Source organism: Globicephala melas, chromosome 10 (assembly GCF_963455315.2).
Source record: "Globicephala melas chromosome 10, mGloMel1.2, whole genome shotgun sequence".
Taxonomy (NCBI): Eukaryota; Metazoa; Chordata; class Mammalia; order Artiodactyla; family Delphinidae; genus Globicephala; species Globicephala melas.
In genome coordinates, this window is record NC_083323.1 from 45,366,257 (window position 1) to 45,386,456 (window position 20,200).

The 20,200-nt window shown below is 41.5% G+C and overlaps 1 protein-coding gene across 2 annotated transcripts in view; it reads right to left on the reverse strand.

The window, feature by feature from the left end:
• LGR5 (leucine rich repeat containing G protein-coupled receptor 5) overlaps positions 1 to 20,200 on the reverse strand; it is a 120,812-nt gene that overhangs the window by 18,865 nt on the left and 81,747 nt on the right. Inside the window, exons 5-8 of one of the 2 annotated variants that reach the window (XM_030866275.2) lie at positions 6,990 to 7,205; positions 5,139 to 5,210; positions 2,298 to 2,366; positions 848 to 919 (exon numbers count right to left, since the gene is read on the reverse strand). In XM_030866275.2, the coding sequence (XP_030722135.2) occupies positions 848 to 919; positions 2,298 to 2,366; positions 5,139 to 5,210; positions 6,990 to 7,205 (429 nt within the window). The remainder of the gene's footprint in view (positions 1 to 847; positions 920 to 2,297; positions 2,367 to 5,138; positions 5,211 to 6,989; positions 7,206 to 20,200) is intronic. The other variant, XM_060306524.1, reaches the window with a different exon arrangement.

Here is a 20,200-nt window from a genome sequence, read left to right on the forward strand (position 1 = left end):
CTATTACTTACGTATTTTCACCTTCCTATATGTACCTACACAGGATCAATTTTCTGTTTGTGCTAACTATGAAACATAGAATTAATCCTACTTTGAAGTTGTAACTCTATCTTATGCCATTATGGCATACAGATCCTCATATACACCTTCCTAGAACATATGCACCTTTCCAGAATTACATCCTAGTTTGTATAAATGTAACTCAGTGTTTGGACTCGAGAATGAATGGGTATCGAATGGCTACTTAGCGTAAAGCAGTAGTCTCCTCATCTCCCCCTCCTTGCGGTAAAGGACCTCTATCATATATAATAATGTATGTATGTATGTATTTCTATTTCAGCTTTATTGAGGTATAATTGACATATAAAATTGTACATTTAAAGCTTACAGTGTGTTGGTTGGATATATGTATACATGGTGAATGGATTCCCCCAACCTAGATAATTAACTATTTATCATATATTTATCTTTTTGGGGGTGAGAACATAATAATTTATGTTTCTACTATACTTGGGTTCAAGTTCTGAATGACTAGGTGACCTTGACATGGATGCTGTAAAAATCAGTTTTATTCCTTAGGAAATAGAGATAAGCAAAAAAGCATTTCGTAAGATTATTGTGCAGTGACACAAGGCATTTGAAGATACCAAACATAAGGCAATGCACATTGTAGGTCCTAAGAAAAAGAATCTCTAATATTGCTTCAGCATTTGGCTAAAACTTAGCAAAACATCTCCATATACACTACAGTGACCGAGACAAAACTTGGGCAAATATAGTATGCTTAAAAGTGCAATTCATGCTATATCGCAGGATAGAAAAATCGAAAAGAACTATGGCTACTTACATTGTAATAAGAGAAGGGTTGCCTACAAAGGCTTTCTCAGGTATCAACTTGATATTGTTGCTATGAAATCCTCTAGAAAGAGAGGAAAAGATAATTTATAGAAAATAACCTGTGGGGTAAAATCATTTAATAGTCCCCTCACCAAACCCGTGGCAATAATCAGCAATTTTAGTAACTAGAGGATAAGGTTAAATTCCTCTATGCATTTTGAAATGTTTGTGCCCTCACGTACTCTCTAGGAGAAAAAGATATCACAAGCTGTCATCTGGAAAGAGGAATAAAGAATCTGAAAATAATAACTGTGCTTTATGGAAACTTACAACCTAATGCTATAAAAAGAAAATCCATCTGTTAATATCCAATAGAGCATCATGGTATAACAACTTGAGACCGAGGAAACCATCTTTGGAGAGAGGATTATGATCGCTCCTCTTTACCCCATTTAAAGCCAGGAGAAGAGAAAATTGACTTAAGCTGCAGTGAAGTAGAGAGTTAAGTAATCTCCTTATGAGGACAAAATTTCCTGAGCTGAAGAAAGGTGCCCCAGCTCAGTGAGTCTGTAATAACAAATTGATTCTCATCTGTCAGTGCTAATGTTGTCTGACTGGCAGAGGGGTAGAGTCAATGGTCTTTGGTCTATGTGGGCCTGTGGCTGAATGAGGTGAATGGCAGTCTTGGGGCTGCCTGACCCGGACAATGATGACTTCCCAGCTAAGCCCCGTGTGGGGTTTCCTGAGGCAGAACCACATAGAGGTTTTTTCTTATAAACAAGCCCTGCTGTCTACCTCCTTTAGCTGTGTGTCTTATTTCTCTCTGCCAAGAGAATAGGCTCTGTGTTTATTTTCCTTTCCAAGTGTTAGAACATTACATAGGTTATTCACATTTTTAGGTACAAAGAAAAGTAATTATAATATATAAAAGACAATATATGCAACCTAATAGCTGAAAGTTCGCTTTACTGTAGTAAAATGGTGAGTTTCTTTAAGAATTAGATAAGATTTATGAAACATTAAAAAATATGAAATAATGTATATGAAGGCATCTAGCATTACACTAGGCACATATATTGTGTTCCTCCAGTCCTATGCAACCTAGGAAAGTTTGTCTTTTTGAAATGCTCAGCAAATCACTGAATTCCGATAGAGTTCTCTACAAACCTATAACGTATATGAATGTTGGGAAAATGTGGCTTAGAAAAACAGTATGGCTTAAAGAAATATGTATCCTTTTTTCTAATATATATATATTAGAGAAATCCATTATAAATTAAAAAATGATTATCTGCCGTTTGTTGGTGATAGAAGCAAATTAAATATATTTTGGATGTAGTTAATCATTATTTACACGACCTTTTAAATTTTTCTAGTAAGTCGTATTAGGTGCAATCGTCAAACATACTTTAATATAAATTCACAAAGAATAGTTCTCCCACTAAATTTGTCCTACTTACAGTTCTTTAAGGTTGGACAGTGTCCTGATTGCAGTGGGGAATTCATCAAGATTATTATAATTTAAATCTCTGAAAATAAGTAAATAATATGTTCAGTTTTTCACTTAAAAATTCATATATATTACATTTACAAGGAACGTTAACATGCTCTTCCCATGGACCAGTATCATCGATAACAATTCTCATTCCTTTTCTTAATGAAGAGAGATTGTGTTGGTTGTCTGACCACCATCATTCCACAAGTATCTGCATTAAAATGGTCATTAGACTGGTCATGAGAAATTTCAAAAAGTCACGGCTCAATGGCACTGGGCATTAAAAGAAGGGAGGGGACATACAGCAGCGTGAATGTCCAAGCGGGAGGGACGCTTGGCCAGGTGTTGGCGGCTGGCCGCTGTAGCTCTTCACCCGAACCCCGCTCACCAAGCTGCCAGCTAGTCTGTACCCTCCTCGGGGCTCCTGAACCACATTCGCTTTCCAGTCCCCTCCTCCATTCTCTGACTTTGTCCCACTGCTTTTCAGATGTCCTAGAGGACATCTAGGAGAGTGGCTTTGTTCCTGACTCTGGTACAGTTCCTGTCTTTCTCCCAGCCTGAGGTCCAGGATGGTAGCCTACTTTTGGAGAGGCTTATGTGGTACAGGGTACTCTCAGGAAGAACCTCAGGTCTAGAATTTCCACATGGTCACAAATAAAGATTCAGATCCGAAGGGTGACGTCTGTGAGGCAAAGCTCTCTATCATCCTTCCTGCATAGAGACGGAATGGCCAAACAATCTCAAATCATTCGTTTCTCTGTTATGACACAAATGGCTTTTCAGTTCCATTACTCACAAGCGCTTTCTAGACTTAACTCCACCGTTTATCTACATCTCCATATGAAAAAGTAATTTCCTCCTTGTCTCTGGGAACGGCAGATTTCCCAGATGACGCAGAAAAACCTTTCGGTCAGGCAATCAGATGTGGTTAGATCTTCCTCTGTGGGGAAGAATTCCTATTTAACTTTAAGAGAGAGATAATTTGACCAAGTTAAACATGAATCAAGATTCCTACTTGTCTGGCACAAACCATCCTTAAGCTATACAGCAGGCAGGAAACTTGTGTCTTTTGTGGACATAAATTTTCTTCCTGTTTGTAAATCTCTCCAGATGCTCTGTTTTGATTAAACGAGGATTGGGTCCTTATAAATTACTTAGATTTCTAGTGAGGGAAAGGAAGAGGTTGGGAATAACCAATCTACTGAGCCTCTGTAGCCCTGGGCAAGGTGAGGGAAGAGGGGACATTGAGACTCACATGAATTTGCCCTGAATGCATGTACTGCATGAATTTGCAATCCTGGGTCCTTACCTCAAGCGCCCTGTGGTGGTGGTGGGGGGGCGGTGAGGAAGACTATTTATGGAAATACCTATCAAAGCCCATCTTGTTTTTCTGTTCCTGTTGTGTTGAAAAGGACTGGAAGGTGCTATCCATTGCTAATATTCCCCAGGCCAGCCTTTGTGTAAATAAGGGAGATGTTCTAATTTTTCCAAGCCGCTGATGGGAACAGCTTGCCTGTGCCTTTAAGTCGACTTCAAAGTCCTGCCTGGACAAGTTCACCTTTGGCATCTCCTTATGAGGATGATTCCTCCTTTCTAAGAGGAAGCACAGAGTGACTTAAGTAACCCTGGAAGGACAGCTGTTAGGTCCCGCAGGAAATGAGTGGACCCAGATCTGGTTAGAAGCTAAATTGACCAGGTACAAAGTGCTGAGCTCTGTATGCAAATGAACAAGGGCTCCAAAGCCATACGAGATGTGGTCTTTGGTCATGTCCTTCCGCAGTCCTGGTCAGAGCCAGTGTTGCAGATTCAGCGGCGCTGTGTGGCTTATTACACTGGAGTGTTAGAAACATGGACGTGAGGAGGGCGCAGCTGGAACCACTTCCTCTCCCATCACGCAAGGTGATCTCACTGCCTGTGAGCACCCACATTAGGCCTCTTACTCAACAGGGCGATGAAGAGCAGCCCCCTCCCCTAGGAAACGGCTCAGCCCTGGGGAGGCCCGTAAGAACTGTTCTCGCTGTGGCTCTGGGTGGTCAGCTGGCTGGACTCTATGTATTTTTATTACAGACCAACTCAGAACTGAGGTTTTGACCCACTCTTTGGAAGTAGGGTATAGTGGTAAGCATGGATTTTGGAGTCAAACCAGGGAAGGAAGCAAATCCCAGTTATGCACTGACTGGCTATGTCGTGTTGATAAAGTAACTTAACCTTACTGGAGCCTAAAATGGTATGGTAGCACCTGCTCTCATGGGATGTTTGTAGGAGTGACTGAAACAATGTATGCTGAGTGCTCAGTACAATATTGGTTAGAGATACACTCAATAAATGTACTACTGTTACTACTTTGTAGACTTCCGAGTTGCTTCAGCAGGAAGCTTCACCATTTGCTAATGAGACGCCTGTTCCTTCTGGATTGGACAGAGTTTGGCATTTGCTACTCCGCATCCTCTCATTCGGGGGGGTTGGACCAGACTCATGAATAGTGAGCCTGAGTGACAATATGGAACTGATCCTTGACAGAACACATTCCTAAGCAAACAGTCACTGCTCAGTAGAGGACATCTCATTTAGCTTATAAGGATTCTAACTAATTTATCACTCTTGATAGATTAAAACAAAATCTGTTTTATTGTTCAGCTCTGTAGGGTGTGTGTGGGTGGGTAAGATGAAGCCACTGTAAATATCTGTTTAAAGCTCAGGCAATTAACCAAACCAAATAGCAAGTCTGACTTGAAGGCTATTTCGATTCCTTCAGAATAGTGCTGAAAACACTGAAAAAAGGGAAACAAATAAAAGGTCAACTCACAGAGTCTCCAGGCTATGGAGCCCATCAAAGCATTTCTTTCCCAGGGAGTGGATTCTATTGTTATGGAGATGCCTGCAGGAGAACATTACTGACGGTCAGGAAGGCACACTGCACATGGAAACTTACGCACAACATTCTGATTGCTGAAATCCAAAGAAACTTATGCTAAAGAATGCACTGATTATATATAAGAAATGCTTTGTTTAACGTTTTTGTTTGTTTGTTTTAAAGGCTATCCGCCCCGTTCACTCTTACCACAGATGATTCTATACCCCAGAATTTAATAGGCAGTCACAGTTTTACCTTTTGGGTTTGAGATAGCATGGAGTGTATAATAATCATGGAGTGAGCAACGAGACTGATAAAAGTAAATTCAGGTTGTTCAGTGTGGCTTTGGGATGTAGGATACTAACTAGAGATTCTGACCAACACTGACAAATGGAGGATGGAAGGAAGGTCCTAGGTGTACTAAGCACATTTTCTATTAAAGCTGATGGCTTATCATGGCTACATTCCCAGGGTGGGGCTACAGGTTAAGAGGAAACAACAATGTCAGCCACAGAGAATGGCGATCAGATGTTTTGGCTGCCCAAGGAGAGTAGTTATCTTGACATAGTATAAATGGCTCTAATTATCATCTTTGGCTCAATGGTTAAATTGGTTAGGTCAGGGCGGGCCAGTGAGAACAGCTGTGTGCATAACTGAAAACCGGACCAAGTCCCAAAGGGGTTTTTGGAAAATGGGCTTAAGGACAGGGGGAAAAAGAATAGCTGGATCTCTGTAAATCCATTCGCTCTAGTGGAGGGAAAAATTAAAGCACCTACCCAGCTTCTGGTGGGATAGAAGCGTCACCTTTGTATGTGAAATTCAGTATAGAAATTCGTTACTATCACCCCACATGTCCTATCCTTTCAGACTAAGGTTTTCATTCTAATAAATATATGTTGGTTTCATGTGACATCTTTGTGACATTTATTGAGGATTTTTTACATGCAACACATGAGGAAAGAGGGTTGAGGGGAGCCTAAAAAGATGGATGAGATGCTGGCCAGCCGTCAGAGGAGTATATACTGCAGTGCAAGAGACTGACGTGTCATCAGGAAAAGTGGAGTGATTGAAGACAGCGATGGGCTGGTGGGGGGCATGGAGCAAAGCCAGAAATAGTGCAGAAGACGCCTTCCACGAAGTCTCCATGCAAACTGCTCTTAGAGGCTGTCAAGCAGCTACTGTTGTCCTATATCAGGATTGATCGACATAGTTATACACGTGGGACATCCTTCTACACTCTTGAACTGATTAGTTTTCAAACTATTACTTGAGAATCTTTTTGATCTACTTGAAATAGTGAAATCTGGACCTCAAAGGAAAAAAGCCATACAAATGCATAGCTCGCTGTCAAGGGTTCATTCCTCGCTTCTGTTCCCTTGGAAGGGGGTCAAGAAGTTCTTATTAAATAATAAGAAGGGCATATTTCAATTTGACCTGCATTATAAATTATTATCAGAAATAAGGGATTTTTTTTATTAACTTCGGTCGCAGGACTAACCATACGGCGTGGTGATTACCTGTACAATACACAATGGCTTCCCTAAGACAGAGGTCATACTTTGTTATCTTTGAATGCCTAGCAGTGCTTGGCCCTTGGCAGGTGCTCGATAAATGCTGTTTAATTCTTTTACACAATTAGAACATTTATGAGTCATTTTGGGGGGTTTCCCCTCCCTTAAAATGTCCCTATTCAAAGTCTGAAGGGCTATCTGTTTAAGGTCAAGGCCTTACAGTGAATTACAAGGTGTTACAGTGAATTTAGAAACTGTGAAAAGAGAGAGGAAAAAAATCAATAAAACTTACAGAACCACCAAGCTGGAGAGGTTTCCAAAGGCGTAGTCTGGTATGTGGTGTATTTTGTTCAGGGCCAAGGTCACGGCCTGCAGCGCTGATAAACTTCTGAAAGCCTGGACAGGGATTTCTGTCAGAGAGTTGTCATCCAGCCACAGGTGCCTCAGAGAATACAGGCCACTGAAACAGCTGGGGGGCACGGAGCTGATGTGGTTGGCATCCAGACGCCTGGGGAAGAGAGCAAAGCAAGAGCAGAAGAAGAGAGCGGAGCCCAGGCACAGGACGCGCCTTTGCAGGAAAACCTCAATCTGCTGATTCATAGGAGAGAAACAGGGCTCGGGGTCCTCAGGACCCCCTGACACCTGGAGCATTCTGCTCTCCTGGTAGCCTCTTCTCACTCACGAGTAGAACCATTGCTGTAAAATTCCACAGTGCCGTGATTCTCTTCCAGCCTTGTGGATAACACGCTTTCCGGCAAGGGAGTGGCCTTCCCTGGGGTATAACGTTTCAGCGTGATCTTTTAGCTTCCCTTTCTGACACCGGGAGAAAGACACCTTCTCTCCTCCTTCCCACCCCAAGACAAACAAATGCTGTTACTTTCCTGGACTGTTTTGAACATACAAAACATACTTATTGACTAGCCCTGGGAAAAGATTATTTCAGTATTTGAAAGGGACCAAGTAATTTTTACAAGGCTGTCAGAGGCATGCCTCAGGGAGAAGGGAGGTGCCCCCCCCCTTTTTCTTACTATTGTGCTGAAAAGCCTAAACCTGCAGGCTTTCTTGCTCATCCCAACCAAAGACATTGAGCAGATGTTTGTTTTTCCTGACATTTTAAATGAAGGATAAAATTAACAGCTTTCCCAGTTTTTGCTTGCTTTTTCTACACACTGCTTTTTTTTAAAAAATGGGGAAATACATCTAAAAATAGGTCTAGTTAATAAGCTGTTACAGCTTCAGAGCCAGCAGAGGGAGTGCAATACATTTATTTCACCCTAATCCAACATAAACAATGGCTGGAATGACAATGCCTTAACTTTTCATATTGAAGTGACCAGGCAGACACAAATTGAAATTTTCTGTAAGGTGCATGAACAGAACCATCAACATTCAGCTATACATCCAACAGCCCTCATTCATTTTTTCCAGTCTGTTCTCAAGGCCCACACATTGGTTTGCATTTTCAAAGCTAGGATTAAAGAAAGAGAAGAGTTGCGTTTTAAGCAGCGCATGTATTAGGAAGGATTAGAAAATCACGAGTGGATTTTGAAAAATGTTTTAGGAAGCACTTAAGACTAAACAGATGCAGGAAGCACACAAGGATCACAAAATAATCCCCTGCAGACCAAGTTTAAACAGTTTAGAAATCGAGTTCTCTGTGGTAGGGAGCTAATCTCAATGGGAAGCAGCTCCTCACTTTTGTTCACACATTTCACTCCACCCATGCCCTCGCTCCTGCTTCTCCTGACTGAATGGGGAGGGATGCCCTCAAGGTCCTGGGCCAAGTTTTTTTTTTTTTTTTTGCGGTACGCGGGCCTCTCACTGCTGTGGCTTCTCCCGTCGTGGAGCACAGGCTCCGGACGCGCAGGCTCAGCAGCCATGGCTCACGGGCCCAGCCGCTCCGCGGCATGTGGGATCCTCCCAGACCGGGGCACGAACCCGTGTCCCCTGCATCGGCAGGCGGACTCTCAACCACTGCGCCACCAGGGAAGCCCTGGGCCAAGTTTTGATACTGAGATAAGGTCACTTGGAACAAACAAGTCCGGTATCACAGCCCACTCACAATTACATCTCCAGTAGAACAACTATCATTGCAGGCAGCAGAAACTCAGTTTCCAAATATCTCAAGGTTCTGTCTACACATGGAACTGGAAAGGTTTAGACGAACTCAACACCATCTCTTCCCCGTATTCCAGCAACAACATGCTCGGCCCGTGTTCAAATAAGATATAATGTCATCGGGGCATGAGGAGGTGCTTGATTTTGTTTGACTAAGAGTAAAGCACATATGTAACTCTCCTTAATGACTGCACTGATTAAAGCATGATGATTTTATTTAAATAATATGAAGTTCCGAGTTTTAGTTGACGTACTGATGATTGCTAGTTGCTTATGCGTTGAAACTACAAGTGCTTCTAAGTCCTGAAAAGGACTGACATTCAGGTTCAGTGTAGCCATCAGGTTACATGTACGGAAAAGGCTTTCTCTGCATTGAGTCACAGGCTTGTCTTTTTCGCTATTCAAGTTACTACCAAAGTTTCTGCTGGATCTTAAAGTGACCCTGGTATCAGTTTCCACTGTTAAAAAGTCCATTTCTCTGGATAGGTGTCTTTTATGAATCATCTCCCACCTCCAGTAAAAAGGATGTAATCTGGCTTCTACACCGTGATCTTAGAGCAATGTGCTATCTAAAATGAGTAGGACAGGGCAATTCTTCACAGTCTTAATACTCCAAATACTAATACACCCTGACCCAGTACTCAGGTATCCTGAGTGCAGCATTAAGCTTTTCTCTTTCTCAACAGTTTCTTCATCCAAGAAGCTCCCCATAAATGGTATTCCTTCTCAATGCGGTGTTTTTGAAGTCCACGTCCACCTGGCTGCAGTGGTCCAAACCTATTTCAGAAAGTGGTATATTGTTCACGCTCAGAGGTATTATCTGAGTCAATCTTAACAGAAGATCCCAAGGCAAACCAGAGTATAGAATTCATCATCCAGCCACTCATACAGGTGGTTCTTACAGAGCAAGGTTAAGACTGTGGACAAAGCAGCTGGCAGGGCACGAGTTGTGCCTATTCAGTGAGTAAACAGAAAGCTCATATTATGTCAACCTGTTCTGGTGGGGCAGCTGGGCGTTTTCTATTCATATGCTTGAAAATGCAATTGTTAAGCACTGGAGTGTAAGTAAAACGCGAGAACACAGTACATGAAAACACACGTAGAAATGTGGTTCTATAATATTATCAGGAGCAACAAGAATAACTACATTATACGGCTGCACTTTATAAGGGTTTTTTGGTTTTCATTTCTATTTCCTGCAAGTCACAAAGGTGTGTGTGCGCGCGCAGTCAGCTCAGAATCTGTGAATCAGTGCAGAGGTTTGGGATGAGAAATTTGGGGTCCAAATCAGATAACAGCTGTATGACGATGGCCAAGTCAACAGACTTCAGCGTTCACATCTGTAAATTGGGGGTAACTCTATCTTACTAAAGAAAAGAACACAACAAGACTTTGAAAACTATAAAGCACCTTAACGATTTTTAAATCATTACTGCTTGAAGTGGGTTAACAGTTTGCATTTTTGTCTTTTGACCATAAAACCAGTCAGAAAAAAAGAAGTCAATTAAAATTTTCCCTTAGTCAAAAGTTGGTTAACATGAGTGCCAGCTTGTCAGTGAATTTCAGTTCTGAGACATGCAGACTACTTCTTTCATCCCTCATAACAGAAATGATGAAGAGGTGTCTGCGATCAGACACCCTTACTTTTCAGCCTTCAGTATTATCATTATACGTACGTGTGTGTGTGTATCTATATCTATCTACCTATCTATCTATCTATCTATCTGTATCTCAGTATCACAAAGGGCAAATAGTTGTGTTCCTGATACATTACTGAAGAGCACATCTTCACTCTGAAGGCAAAGAAGAAGTGGTGACATGGGATAGATGGCATATTCTCAGAGAAAGTTCCTAGCAGTGATCTTGGCATTTAAGTATCCATCAGTAATGGGGCAGAGGCAGCATAAAGCCTGCAGTGCAGTTAGGTGTAGCAAAATGAAACACTTTAACAAAGGGAGTGGCCTCACCTTCTTCTGAACAAACCTCTTAACTATGATCTTGAAATGCAATCTGAAAAGTAATCACTATGTAGGAAATGGCACCCATCTTATGCTCTGTATGTTACTTATAAGTTACAGAAAATGATAGATAAAATAAAACGTTACCCTACTTCCTATGTCACATGCAACCACCTACATAATGAGCATATGGTAGACTGGAAAGTGCACTGAGTTAGGAGAATTAAGACACAAATTTAAGTCAAGACTCTGTCACTTATTAAATTCTGAGATTAGGGGCATTCTGATTAATTTCTCTGAGGGTCAATTTTCATATGTGTAAAGCAGAATCACAACATGTCACACAATTGCTATGGGAATTAAATGAGAAAAATATATGCAGAAGGGTTTTGCAAACAGTAAAGCACTCTACAAATGATAGGCTTATTACTGGAGAAAAATCTTCACATTTAGGAAGTAGTATCATTCCCCCTGCCCTGAAGTTTCTTTTGTTTGCTCTGAAGCATCTTAATCCTTTGTAATTTCAAATCTCTCTATCGGAGATTGCCATTTTTTTTTTTTTTTTGGTCATATGGACTGGCCAAAATCAGGATGGCTGATTTTCTACTCACTGTACATCCTTAACACCTATGTCCAGCACTGCATGTTTTGATTGGTGTTATAGGAAGGCTTCCTTCACAGAGAAAAGGAGATGCACACATCTTTTGTGTTTCTCCAGCAAAGGTCCAAAAAGTCCCCAAAGGCGAAAATGGCTGAGGAAAAATATGATATCATCTAGTGCAAGAACAGAATTTTTATTAACTATGAGCCTCTGCAGTGCCACTTAGAGGACCACAAGTGATGAGAAATGGATTCGTCATGCCTTTTGGGCATACGTTGAAACTCCTTCTCTGGAGGGAAGCCTGGAGGTCGGAGGGCTCTACCATTGCCAAAAGGGATTCTACTGCACAAACTGCTGGGCCAAGGCGGCTGTTTCTCAGGGACTCTGGGTTGTCTCTCCTCACCACTGGCACCTGGTCAGGACCATCCATTTCACCCTGACAGGCTTCAACAACTTTGCGTATCCAAGGTAAGCGTTTGGAGTCTGAATAACTTCACTCCCAGAAAGTTTCTGGATTACTAAACCTATGAGAAACGTCTCACCTTCCCCCAAGTGATCTTCAAGATCTGCATAAAACTATTTCTCTGGGATGGGGGTGTCGTGTTGTCTCCAGAGTGAACACCCTAATAATGGATGTGCTGTGGAAAGGTCAGTCTGATAGCTGTGTGCAAGAGGGGCTGGGGGGACAGGAAGTGATCAAGGCAGTTGCAGTCATCAGGGTGAGAAAGGAGGAGTGCTTTAAAGAAGTACGGGAATGTGGAGGAAGGCCTGGTATGAAGGATGCTAAATAAGTTGGTCTGACCAAACATGGTGATTTGCTAGATGTGACCAGAAGGGAAGACAAAGAAGCTATGGTGGTTTAGTGTTCTGGGCAACTGGGTGGAGGGAACCATGCAGGGATGAACGTTACCCAGTATTATACAAAATAAAGATAAAACAGAACTGCATGTTCACTGTGAATACAGTTCTGTAATATCAGTGTATCTTATGTGAGGAGGAGCTGGAACGTAACAGGCAAAAAAAAAAAAAAAAAAGTGCTTATTTTCTTAACTTCTCTCTCTGAAGTTTTTCCCTAATGTTTTCATGCATAAAAGCTTAATTTTACAAATTTTCTCTTTTAAAAGAAACATTTTGCCTACCTGCTCCACGCTCCTGAAAGGAATTTTTGCTTTATAGATGGCATTATAGTAGGGATTAGAGAATCTATGAGGTCACTCTTGCTATTGTTTCTCCAGAAAATAGCCCTTTACATATATCTTGTATATGCTACCTTGCCAATGTATCACACAAACTTATACCTTTGTTTGAGAATGTCTTTGATGAGCCATTAACTACAAAGAAGAAAGCGTTAGTCAAAAGATAACCCATTGATATTGGCTAATTCCCATCTCTGATGACTGTAATATTGTCAATTATTAACATGGATGACTGGAGGAAAAAAAGGCAAAGGTGTGAAGAATGCTGCAGCTGCAGGTATAATACAGCTTATGGGGACTCTTACAATAAACAGAGCTATGAAGCACAGCATTTGACACAGCTATTTTACATTTGGATGAGCATTTTTCTTCATAAGTTTTAAACGATCAACTCTCTTGTACACACATTTGTACATTTTATGAGACCATTTTGAACAATTCCTGAAGAGTCAAATGAACACAGTGATTTAGTTCATTTATAAAATTTTAAGAAATGAAAACTGTTTCCATTATTATCTAACTTTTACTATGAAATGAAAAGCATGTAGTTCCAAGCTTGTATATAACACAATTTGACCAATTCCCTAAAGTCTTTGCTATGGTGAAATTTTACTGAATTTTATTGCACTGAAACCACTGGATCATTGGAATTGAATTTGTCAGATCACTATAATAATACTATCTGGATAGAATTTTATCTATATGAACTCTTACGGATTGAATTCGTATTGATTTATATGAATTCTTCCTAATAATATGAGTCATTTTTATTGTTAGTATTGTTTTTTAATATTTATGAAATCATGACAATGTGGAATTCCACCTTCTAATGAAATTTCCCATCTATAACCTAGGAAGATACTAAGCATATAAACACCATGATTGCTTATATGGGAATTTTTTCTTTCATCTTTCTATTCTCCATCTTATTTACTGGTAAACTTAATGTAAAACCAGGAAGAAAAATTATTGCTTTAGACTTGTCTCTGAAAAGATAAAAAAGTTTTTTCCATCTTTGCAGCTTTGGGAGAGGGAAACTCTAGAGGTTCATTGAAGTGTAGTAACTTAGAGACTAGTCCCAACTCTAGTTTCTGTAATTACCTACAGATGGACAAATCCACTAATGGTGATTGAGGTCAACTTCTTTCACCAAAAAACAAACCCTGGAGTTCTAATTATAACTTTTCTTGGGAAGGGGCAGATATGCTCCTGTCAGAACTAATAGTCATATCATTTATTCTTTCTCTCGGATGATTACCAGGAGTTTTTGCAGGATTAAAAAATATATTTAGTTACAAAAAAAAAAAATAATGTAGAGACTAGTCAGCTGGCTCGACTAGTAGCCGGATGAAGTGTCTAATAGAACCAAACCTCTGCCTCTCTGGCATCACTGGGAAGTACAAGACTCCAATGAGAAATATATTTTAAAGTCAATTTACATGGAGTTGCTCAGTTTCTCCGAGGTCACCATGGCTGTGAATTTTTTAACAGGGAGATGATCTACAGCCAAAGTAACATGAGCGTTGACTTTTTTAGCTTCATTTTTCTCCATAGAAAACAAAGACCTCCTTTTTGTCAGGAGCACCGTTAGTCTCCCAGCTACCACCAGGGTTTGAAATCCGGGGGTCATTTTTGCATCTTCCATTGCTGTCCAGACTAACATTCACCAAGGTCTCTCCATTTATCTTCATCTCCAAGAGTGTCGACTTCCACTGCCTATTAAGTCTCTTATCTCTTCACACCTGCGTCACTGCAACAGCCTCTAGCTGGTCCTTTTGCTTTTGATCTCTTATCTCTTCAATTAATCCTGCAGGCTGCTGCCAGACGAGTCTCCCTACAACTGGGCTCTATGTCGCCCCGTTAGGAATCCACAGTTCTCCCATGTTACCATTCCTTTTAAACCCAAATTTTCCATTCTTATATTCAAAGCTCATTCACCTTATCTAGCTAAACTTTTCTCTTATTTCTGTGACCAAGTCAAGTCCCTTTTGTAGCTTCTTCCCACTGTATCTCTGAGCCTTGTGTTCAGGAACATCCTCTCATTCCTGCCTAATCTGAATCTCATCAACCTGAGACAATATTAGGGTTCCTCTCTCAACCCTACTCTTGAAGTGGGGAGTCCTCAGCTAAGCCAATGGGAAAGCTAAATCTTGTAGACGGATCAACTTCAAAATCCCTCAAGGAAACACTGGGACCCAACTCTTAGCTCAGGGAGGGCAGGGAGGAAAAACCAGGGTACAGAGATAAGAGTTGGGAGCCAGGGAGATCAGTGAACGCAGGCTACAGTCAAAGCGGGGGAGATTAGCTGATCTTGAGCAGCTGTTTAGAACATCATTTAGAGTTTGATGCTTTGGTTCAGTTCAACAAGTATTTCTTGGGTGCTTTCTTTGCAGGTACAGTACCTGGTGCTGGAGATCTAGCAGTAAACCAGGCAGACATGGTTTATAGAGCATGTTTGCTAAAGGGTAGTCAGTCAAATCATTACAATGAAGTGTTAGGTAACAGGAGATGCATGGTAGAAGGACCTAACCTAAGTTTCAGTTTTCTTTGAGATCTAGATCTGGATTTCAAACTGCCTATGTGACATCTCTACTGAGTTGTTCTTCCTTAAACAAGACATTTGGTTTTGAAAATGTTCAAGACCAAACTCATTATCTCCCCAAATGTCATGCTCTACCAGCATTTCTTATCTCAGTGATGGGTCTCAGTAAATATGTGATTATATAAACCAGGAACTTAGGAATCATCCTCCACACCTCTTTCTCCTTCATTCTTTGTAGCCAATTCATTACCAAATACTGCTAATTTCATCTAAAAATTTCTCAAATCCATTTCCCATTCTCCATCTCCACTGCCCCCATCCTGACAAAGGTCTCCTTTCTCTCCTAGACTATTTCAGTAACACAGATCCAATCACGCCCTTTCCTATTCAAAATCTTCCAGTGGATTCTCACTGCTTTTACAATAAAGACTAAAATTCGTGACATGTCCGAAAGAGCTTTCAAGGGGTCTGGACCCCACCCGCCTCACTAGGCTCTTCTTGCACTTTTCCCGCCACACGCTACCTGCTTTGGCCACACTGATCTTGTTTCTGATCCTTGATGTACCAGCTCCCCTCTCCCCGCACCATCACTGCAAGGTTTTGCACATGTAGTTCCCTTTGTCTGGAAAGTTCTTCCCTCTTCTCTTTGTCTAATCAACTCTTACCTTTGCAATATGAACAAGATACCCTTTTCTCACCTATAGTTTCCTCATCAGGAAAGTGGAGACAAGTTCCATCTCCCAGGTAACGAGGGAATAGACAACCAAATGCATAGGGAAACACTAAAAAAGTTTGACTGGTCAACACATGAATAAATATTGCTCTCGTCCCTTCCTCAATTTCTTTATTTCTGTTCTGAAGCATTACTAGTTTTCCTCCTTTTTGTAAACCTCCATAACCATATACCTAGAGGTACTATTCATTTCTGTCAAGTTCCTTCCCCTCACATTAGTGCATTCTGTTGCGTGCCCATTCTCTGTAGTGGATTCGCTCAGGGAAGCACGATAGCGTAGTACTAAAATTGACAGGTTTTGGAGCCAGAAAGACCAGAATTTTTATCCCAGACTTACCTCTAGCCTGACTCTATTAAAGCCAAATGACCTTGAGAAGATCAATTAAGCTTTCTGAGTTTTCTCCTTCCTCATCACTAAGGAAGGGATAATCTTGGCTCCCACCTCATGAGGTTTCTTCGAGGGTGAAGTGAGATGATGCAGGTAAGAGTTTTAATAAATATCGACGGCTCCTGCTTTTATAACCGTGGGTGTTTTTGATTTTGTCCTTGTCCTGTTCCTATACTTTGCTTCTTCTTTTTTTTTTTTTTTGCGGTACATGGGCCTCTCACTGCTGTGGCCTCTCCCGTTGTGGAGCACAGGCTCCGGACGCGCAGGCTCAGCGGCCATGGCTAACGGGCCCAGCCGCTCCGCGGCATGTGGGATCCTCCCAGACCGGGGCACGAACCCGTATGCCCTGAATCGGCAGGCGGACTCTCAACCACTGCGCCACCAGGGAAGCCCCCCTTTTGATCTTTTAATCTTATCCTCTCGGTTACCTCCCGTTGCTTTCTTTTCTTCTGCTCCTTGTCTTCTGTTACTTCCTTCCCACTGTTTAGCCTGGGTCTGAAACCCAATAGGCTCCTGGACATTAGCAGTGGAGAACTGCTGCTGGTTCCAGGCTTGCCTTACTTTCTGCTCGGCACTGCGAGCCCTGCCTCTTCCTCCTCACCTCCTCTTCCTGCTTATTCTCTTTCTGGATTATTAGTAGCAAAACCCTACTATGAAGAGTTGAGGTGAAGTTATTGACATTTCACAGGGTCTAAGGAGGGGGGTGTCTGTAGCCCTTAAGCTGACGTCACAATAAGATGCTCAGGCAGATCTTGTTCCAGGCAGGAGTTATATATTCTTCTCGGCTTTTAAAATAATGTCTTGTACTCTAAAGAAGATTATTAGCTAATTGGAGAATAGAGAGAATGCTAAAGACATGTCTAATTCTCCCTTCATTTTCTACTTACCAACTCATTATTTTTGTGATTGTGCATTTTCCACAGTTAGTTTTGCTAGTGCAGACTTGGCATGAAAATCAACATGTATTAAGTAATATCCTGGTTAACTGGACAAACATGAATGTGTCATTCTCTTTGATCACCTTGAACTTCCACTAATGACAGTGAGGTGCTTGAACATCATTAATGACAATCAATAAGTGAAGCAACGATTTTTTTTCATAGATAGATTTCTTAACTATTATTATTATTATTTTTTTTCGGTATGCGGGCCTCTCACTGCTGTGGCCTCTCCGTTGTGGAGCACAGGCTCCGGATGCGCAGGCCCAGCGGCCATGGCTCACGGGCCCAGCCGCTCCCCGGCATGTGGGATCTTCCCGGACCGGGGCACGAACCCGTGTCCCCTGCATCGGCAGGCGGACTCTCAACCACTGCACCACCAGGGAAGCCCGATTTCTTAACTATTAATACAAAGGTGTGAGGTTATGGGAGGGTTAAGTTTTGAGTTTCCATCAAATCACTGTAATCTGATCCCAGTCCGTAAATGACTATAATGCCCAGAGTTTTTTGGTGAAATCCAATTCACTGTGAATTCTGATTACATTTCCTATTCCTTTCCAAAAAACAGAAAGGAAATTAAGTTATATTTGATTACATTACAAAAGGCCAACTGGTGTCTGGGCTGTCATTGCCTTGTCAGAAGCCTAACGTACATATTGTACAGGGGCAGGCTCTGGGCTACCGGGCTCTGGCACATGGACAAGCCCTCTTATTCTTTAGCTGAGCAGTTTGTAAGCAACAGCAGAGAGTTCAAAGAACACAAATGTACCTATGTGTTTTCATTATGAACAAAGCCAAATATTTGCTGTTTACATGGAATCAATGAAAATTACATCCCTTGAAATATAAGTATAATTTGTTTCTTACTCAGAGCAAGGTTACCAAGTTCAATATAAATCAAGTTTCTTAAAGTTTATTCAATGAAGCCAAGTCTGTATGGGTGGGGCAAAGTATACCCATGATCTATTTCAGTAGTTCTCAACCATTTCTGGTTTGTAGACTGCTTTGTTCATGTCATAGATGCTAAAAATTTTAATTCTCAAATGCACCATGTATAGAAATCCCCTGAGGATTTTGTTAAAATGAAGCTTTTGATCAAGCTAGACAGAGATGGGGCCCAAGGTTCTGCATGTCTTGGGAGGTGTTGATGTTGTCGGTCCATGGACACATTCGAATAGCAGAATAATACCGCATGTGGCCTCCTAACTTTATCTGCCCCAGACTGTCAGTAGAACTAATAGGTAGATGTGAGCTATTTCAATTAAGCACAAACAAGGCGACTTTTTGAATAAAAGGCCCATTACTTTTATTTCATATTAGTTTATACTGGAATGCAAAATATGGACTTTGTTATTATATCAAGTTTGAAGAGTTCAGGAGGATATTTGCAAATCATCTTAGGACACTCATTTTCCCAATCTTCATTTAGGAAGCACTTACCTATATCATTAAACCAGTTAGAAAACACTGATGTTTGGGTCTCCTACTCAGAGGTTCTGATTTTCATTGGTCTGGGGTGCAGCCTAGGCTTCCGGACTCTCCAGATGATTCTTCTTTGCAGCAGGAATTGAGAAGCCCCCCTTTAGAAGTTGCAAAGCCAGGAAGGCATATGGGTGATGCACTCCCAGCCCCTGGGGAATGCAGAGTGCTTCTTAGAGAGTGAATGAATAATACAAGGAAAAGAATAAAGTGGAGAAAAATAGAGTGAATTCAAGAAAGAGAAAAGAGGAACCATTAAAAAAAGGGCTAAGTGAAGGTCTAAGGGTTGACTGTAGTCCAAGAAGAGCTGGATAGGTAGCTGAACGGAAGCCTCCCAGGTGTCATGGATGAGACGGGTTTCACCCTCTTTGTTATTCGTATTGATATGAAAGTAGCACGGAGGCTGAAGTACGCATGCAAAATGAATGCACAATGGATAAGGAATGCACGTTTGCAATGACCATTAGACTCAAAGCTGTTTTTATTTTTGGAACTGCTTGAAGGAAGTGGGAGAAGTACTATTAAACACCTTGCATCTGGGACAACAGTAAAACTTTAAAAGGGCTCACAGTAGCCCAAACCTCCAGAGTGGGTAGGGGACTCCTTTGGTTGGTACAATGCAGTTTCTGTGGGGTTGGTGGTTAAGTGTATGTTTTTTTGAGTCATATCTTCATGCTTGTACCAAAGTAGCACAAAAAATGTAAGTGAGACAAAGTGTCATAGCTGCACACACTGCCAACATTCAGCACCTCACATGGTCTGCCGTGCTCTGGGCGAAGGGACCCCGGGCAAACATTACGTAACTGGCCGATACAATCCGGTGTGCACTGGGGGCTGAAGATCTATCTCGATGCCTCAGTTTGGATGTGATAAGTATCCTGCTAGAAAGTTAACCCTTGGCTTTTTCACAGGGAACACATATTTATAAGGTTTCAAAAGTCATTGTTTTTGTGAACCAGACACCAAATGCAAGAGACACCTGGTGAACAATAAATATCTAGACGGTAAGAAACTAAATCTGAACACCTTGATCAGAGAGGCACCACCCAGTTCGAGCGAACAAAAGATTCATGGTTTTCGCTTTCTCAAAGGGTTCACTTCTGTGGGTGTTCTGTTTGTGATCTTCTTTCAGCTGATAGTGGCTTTTGGTTACCAACTCTTATCCTTCTATCTTCTGCCTGCCTCACAGCTGTTTAAAGATCTTATTGGCCACTGCTATTATCTCGTTTTTCAATTCAGCCATTAGACCCCGTGCCCTGACACAGATAACCCACCTCCAGGGTGTTTTGCTGTTCTGGCTGGTTTTTTCCTTCAGGAAAAGGCTTGTGCCACAAAGGGGGAGTGATACTGTGATGTCATTACAGAGTTCCTGAAAATGCAGCAGACCTACCCCCTGCCACAAAGGGGCTCTTGTGGGCTTGTTTATCTCTAGGCTGGTGAGAACCTAGGAAGTCACTTTGTTCGACTGGAATAAAAAGCTTAAAATGGTCTCAAGTACAGATTTGCTTTCATTAAAAAGAAGAAAAAAGATCAAAGGAAGAAAGTAGCAT